This window comes from Sciurus vulgaris (assembly GCF_902686455.1).
Source record: "Sciurus vulgaris genome assembly, chromosome: 5".
In the NCBI taxonomy this organism is placed as follows: domain Eukaryota; kingdom Metazoa; phylum Chordata; class Mammalia; order Rodentia; family Sciuridae; genus Sciurus; species Sciurus vulgaris.
The window spans coordinates 117,113,403-117,119,932 of record NC_136465.1 but is presented as its reverse complement, the minus strand read 5'-3'; the positions used below and the strand labels follow the sequence as shown (position 1 = coordinate 117,119,932).

Sequence of the window (6,530 nt, the reverse complement as noted above, 5' to 3'; positions counted from 1 at the left end):
TAAATCTTACTTCAATACACAAGGAAGAGAAACGATAAAATATTATACTTCCTCATTCACATAACATATTACCTCGGGAATTAAGAACTATGTAACTGTTATTAGAAATGCTTCAGATTTTCATAAATGTCCTGAGTTTTCATACTTAATGTCGCCTTGCGGAAAAGTCAATAATTTGTTTGAAGCATTCTTTACAGGAAATGATTAATGCCATAGGATAGAACAGTTGAGGATATTTTCGTTTCTTTTTTAAAATGCACTTGAATTTTAAATGCTCATTAGATCAGGTTGACAAAAATCAATTAATGCAAGAAACAATAAAGCAAGCAGAAGCAGAGTTAGAGTGAAAGTTTTTTCTTCCATAAGACTTTTCTCATGGCATCTTTGACATCCTTATTTCTTAGAGAGTAGATTAAGGGATTCAGCATAGGTGTGAACAGAATGTAACATACGGAGGCCACTTTACGGAGCTCAGGGTTATTTGGAGGCGTGAGATACACAAAGGAGACAGTCCCATAAAGCAAACTCACAACCCCTAGGTGGGAGCTGCAGGTGGAGAAGGCTTTCTTTCTGCCTTCAGTCGAGGGAATCTTCAAGACCGTAGATACAATGTACATGTACGATACTACAATAACAATTATTGTGGGCAAAATAATGAGAACAGCCAAACTAAATGACACCATCTTATTAATAAACGTATTAGAGCAGGAGATCTTTTCAATCGGGTTTGAATCACAGTAGAAATGATCAATGACTCGAGAAGCACAGAAAGACATGGAGAACGTTACACTGATTTGAAGGATGGAACTGACCCAGCCACAGAGATAGGAACCAGTCACCAGCTGGATACAGATACTTCTTGACATGCGGACACTATAAAGAAGAGGATTGCAGATGGCAATGAAGCGGTCATAGGCCATGGCTGCCAGGACAAAGGCCTCCGTTACCATGAAAAGTGCATAAAGGAACAGCTGAGTCACGCAACCTGCAAAGGATATGGTCTTTTTCTGAGACAGGATGTTGGCCATGGCTTTAGGTACAATAACAGTGGAGTAGGAGAGATCAATGACGGAGAGGTTGCCTAGGAAGAAATACATTGGTGTGTTCAGCCGGGGATCAGTCACAATGATGCCAATCATGCAAAGGTTCCCCAGAAGAACCATCCCATAAATAATCAGGAATAGTAGAAAGAGGAGACTGTGGAGCTCTGGACGGACCCTGATGCCTACAAGAATGAAGTCAGTCACTTCTGAATGGTTGTCTCCTCCCTCGTCACCCATGGCAAACTTCTGCTTCAAAGTATAAGAGAAAGTCAACATGTCAACTTTCCATCGTACCCGCACTTCACATTAAAGACAACTTTACAGTTGACATATGCTTTCCTATCCATTGAGTTTATACACCCCAGAGAACTGAGGATGAGAACTACTTTGTTGCCTCAGTTAACACAACTGGCTGCAAATGGAATTCCACCTCAAGGTCAAGTATACTATGTCCAAGACTAGTGCTACTTAAACACAATGTGGTTGGATGCCTCGTTATGTCTTTCTGCCTTTTTATATGAGAAGGCTTGTGGGATGTCATTTGTGAATAAGATAATAATTTTCAAACTATTATAGTCTGAAAATTCCTAATACTAAGAAAGATATTTCCTTAAATTTTAATGTACCATTTAATGTCTATTTTTGTTGATCATGCTTTGCTTTATCACAGTAATGAAAAATAAAGAAAGAAAAAGGTAGCTTAAAATACATTCTAAAGGAACATGAAATTTTTATCAAAAGAGGTCTTGGCAATGATAAATAAATTATCAAGAAGTTAATTATTTTACTTAAGTATCTTTTAAAATGCCACCAATCTTCAGCTCCTGGAACTAGTCTAATTTTATTTAGATGAAAAAGCAAAATGTGAATGAGTCATTTATGTTTTTTTTAATCCAGTGAAGTCATTTATTTAGTCTCTCTTTGTAAATCTGTCTAGAAATTCATCTGCAATGATTCTGAATTTGAGGGAAAAAACTAGAAGCTTCAAGTAAGGAACCAATCAAAAAGGTCAACTGCACAAAAGATTATATCAGACTAAAGAGCAAATTTTATTGAACTCTTAACTTCATGATAAGAGCTCCATAGTTTTAAAAATAAATATGCATGAATTTCCTAGAGGTATTCAAATTAACCTATTTGGACTTGGGGGACCATGTAAGCAACTGAAACAGTGCTGGTTACTTTGAATATTTCTGGTTTTTATTGGACATGAAGCTTCACATTTATCTAAGAATGGTGCTACCATTTTCTTCTTTTGTAATGTTTAAGCCATATATTATTGGTTCTTCCAAGGAATGGTATGGATAATAAAGCCAGGAAGAACCCAAAGACTTCCTGGTCAAAATTGAAAGCCATGGTAGGGGAGTCATCAAAATTAGAAAGCGTGCAGTTTCTCTTCGACTTGTCCTCCTTCAATTATAAAAGATTTCATTGTATTCTTGTTTTCTCTTTAGGCTACAAAAATCCCAGGACCCAAAGCCTTCATGAACTTCTTAGGCATTTTTCATTTGTTACCTCTCCTAACAACTTTCTCAATAAAGGAAATAAAATTAAATCCTATAAAATTCAAATCAACATAAAAATGATTGAAATAATAATACTTCTCCATCTCCATCCTCACCCCACTGTTCCACCATATATTTGAAATCCATTCAAATGAGTTTATAATTTGGTTTTAATGGGAGAGATAAATTAGTTTTACAGGTTAAGATACATGAGGATGATTACATTTTATTCTGAAAGAAAAGAATGAAACTTTTTAGGCATCAAGCTGGAAAAATAAAATAGTGTCAAGCATCAGCCACCATCGTGTGTTGTTCAGAATGGGAAAGGAATTTTGTTTTAGAAAATAAGAATGATTTTAAGACATGCTAGAATCATTTCACGTGTGTCTCTGTTTTGCAATGTCAAAAGTTTATAATATAAATAACTTCATTATTATTTTACAATGTATACATATACTAAAACTTTGAATTTTATATCTTAAAAATATGCAATACTTTATATCAATGATATCTCAATAAAGCTTTTAAAAGACTCACAAGTTTAATAGTTCTTATTTTAAAAAGAAAAGGAGGAAGGGAAAGTCAAGGAGGAAAAGTCAAATCTTAAAATCTTATTCCCAATCTAATGCTGCTTTATTGACCCTGTATCAATGAAAGAAACATAATATTCAAGGATAATCCATTTCCATCTGTCTGACCATCCATTAGTGTATTTTGTCAATATTTTAAAGCATATGTTCTGCACCTAGAATTATGTTTAGTACTAGATGTGAAGACACGAAACAATTGACTATAATACTAACTTACAGCATGATGTGATGCATTGTGTGTAATGTCTATTATAACCGCTTTTAGTTCCTTACTGAATGATCAATAATAAATAGATACACTTATTGCTAGCTTTTTAAAATTTTTTTTTATTTTTATAGACTGCATTCTGAGCCATTATACACAAATGGGATACAACTTTTCATTTCTATAGTTGTGCACGATGTAGATTCACACCATTTGTGTAATCATAATGTACATACTACTAGCTTTTTAAAGTGCATGTTTTTAAAAAATATTTACCTAAAATGACAAAAGTTTTGACTGAGAGATTCCTTTGTATGAGTAGGCTTATGAAAGCAACCTTTACTTTAAATGGGCCAAAATATATACTTTCATGTCATGATTTTTGATTCAGAAAATGTAATCAAAGTATCTTTGAAGAAAAACTATCGATTCTAACCTAGAGTAATAGAACCCAGTAGAGTAATATTGCTTATTTCTTTCATGCAAAATTATAGAAATATAGACTATGAAAAGGTTTATTGCAATTAAGAAAGAATTACAGATACTGTTAAGTATGAAATAATTGAAATAGAAAAAAATGTAGAATTTCTATGATTGTGAGGTTTTCTAAGGAGTGAAATGAGAAAGAATGAGATAATAGAATATAGATCACTGTGGCTATATTTTAAACATCGATTACTGCGTTCTCACTCTGATCTTGCCATAATCTTCCTTCAAGCCATGAAATTTTAATTATCCAGATTTATTTCCACCTTGATAATTTTTAACTTATGGACATCACACACTTAAAACTCAAGAAAAATTACATTTAAAGCACCTAGACAATGTTCTTGCCTATCTTAAAATGTGATTCAAGAAGGTAAATGTTTTATAATTATTCTTACCTGGATTAATGTTTCTTTTCTGTCCTTTGAACTTCTTCACACGAAAACTTAGAGTTCCAAATTCTTTTTATTTCATGCTAAAAAGTATGATATATTTGAAAAATTGAAACTATCAATGGTGATGCCAAAATTAAACATTTCATGATTTTTAATTCCCAATAAATATCAACCTCCACTGTCATAACTTAACAGGGTTTATAGTGGTTTTGCCTAAGTTCATCATTTCACATTACCTGTTATTAAAGTTCACTCTTTCTTCAATATATAATTCAATATTAGATAAACCTAATGCATTGACTTCCTGAACACAGAGAGAAGATGATGAACTGGGAATCTCTTTTGTTTTTCTCAGAGAAGTACAACTATTTTTCTACCAAAATTTAACAAGTGCCAATTAATCTATGAAGTCAAACTGAAAATTTCTCCCCTCCATACTGCCACTTAACAGGCCTTGGAATAAAGATAGGGGAGAAATGGAAATTTAAGGTGGGCAACAAGACTGCCTGAGTCCCAGTGACCTCAAAAATAGCAGCCAAAATCCTTGGCAGTCTTAGTGTTTTCCAACCCCATGAAACAATTGCAGAGAATTGCAGCATAAAGTTTTTCAGAACTTTGTAAGAAAAAGTTCCTCTGAGAGAGGGTTAAAAAGTAAATCAATTATAATCTCATAACAAGAGCAAATTTCAGGGCCCTCCCATGAGGACTGCATGGGGAGCAAACACTGTGATCTCTTCACTTGTGGAATGCTCTTGGGACAATCACAAAGTTATTTTGGGACAAGACTCCTTATTAGAAAGTGTTTTCTTTACATTAAGCTCTGCTTTTGAAGCTACATTGAAATACTTCTATTTTATCCTTTGACATATTTTCAAACTTTTAAAAGACATAGTCTCATTTCCAGATTTAGCCTGCTTATCTATTAGGATCTCCTTTCCACAATAGGAGCAATTTTTACCCAAGAAACTATTCATTTAATAGCATAGCAATTAGCAGGGTGAGATGGAGCACACCTGTGATCCCAGCAACTCAGGAAGCTGCAGCAGGAGAATCACAAGTTCAAGACCAGCCTCAGAAACTTAGCAAGATCCTGTCTCAAAATAAATAAATAAAATAAAAAGGGCTGGGAATGTAGCTTAGTGGTAGAGCACCCTTGGGTTCAAAACACACACACACACACACGTAATAATTAAAAAATAGTATTTAAAAAATTTAGTTGTAGATTTAGACCTTGCTTACAGATTTAGCCATCTTGCCTATAGAGGCAGAACTATAGATAAAGGACAGAATTAGTATATAAGCTAGTGTAATGGATATTTTGGTTGTAAGTACACAAATGATATGTAACACATATCAAATTATATCATGGCATACAATGATAAAAATTCACAAAAAGGTGAGCATCCCTAAGACAGCGTGTACAGCATCACATGTATATGGCTTACTGAAGGGAGGAAACCTGTACTGGGACAACAGGTTCAAGTTCTGGTTCTCCTGCCTTACCTAGGCATTCATCTCTCATAGTTAGAGTGCAGGGAGAAGAAGAGGAATTCTTGCTGGAAGGATACTATTAATACGATCCATCATCACTCTTGTCCATAGGTTAATTTGGAAAATGACTGTTTCACTACTGGATTTTTATAGGTTCTTTAAACCCTCCCCAATTCCTCAGGCTTTCTACTCAATGGCTCGGCTCCCTTTGTGAGAATAATTACTTATATTCCTATCAGTTGCTTAGTTCTGCCTCAACATTTAGAAATACTGGTATGACCAGTGTTTATCCACTATCAACTAGGATTTCCTGGAACTGGTTCTGGTCTATCATCTACTAGTAGTACTTCACCTGAAAGTCAGTGTCCGCATCCTGAAATATTCATGGTACCTAAGACCTATGATCCTTGTGCAACACAAGAACCCAAGAGTAACTTGGTTTAATCTCCTTTTCTAAAATAAGAAAGCAAAGTTTAGATGCTTGGAAACTGATGATTCCTTTTTCATAATTATGAAGAAGAGATCATTTTATTCTGTGAATCTGGGGTCTATTCATGGTAACTACATCCTTTACAAGTAATATCAGAAGAGGGAACTAAGAAAAACTATTTGTAATAGAGTCATTGTGTAGTTTTGGCATCAGTGGAGATTTCCCACAAGATTTTTCAGTTGTAGAAGTTAGATTTAACTTAGCACAGGAAAAAGTCACTTGCCCATCTGGTGCTTTTGAGTAGGGACTACACACATACAAGAAACACAACTCTCCATCACTAGTGTCTTTAAAATGTTTCTTGTAGAAGTTTTAATATTTACAA

At 34.2% G+C, this 6,530-nt stretch overlaps 1 protein-coding gene across 1 annotated transcript; it reads right to left on the bottom strand.

Moving 5' to 3' along the window:
• Nucleotides 1–338: 338 nt before the first annotated feature.
• On the bottom strand, nt 339–1,280 carry LOC306661948 (olfactory receptor 9K2-like; the record flags this gene model as incomplete). Its single annotated transcript, XM_079141305.1, has 1 exon — nt 339–1,280. One exon carries the CDS (start codon nt 1,278–1,280, stop codon nt 339–341), a length of 942 nt encoding a protein of 313 aa, XP_078997431.1.
• Nucleotides 1,281–6,530: the final 5,250 nt, after the last annotated feature.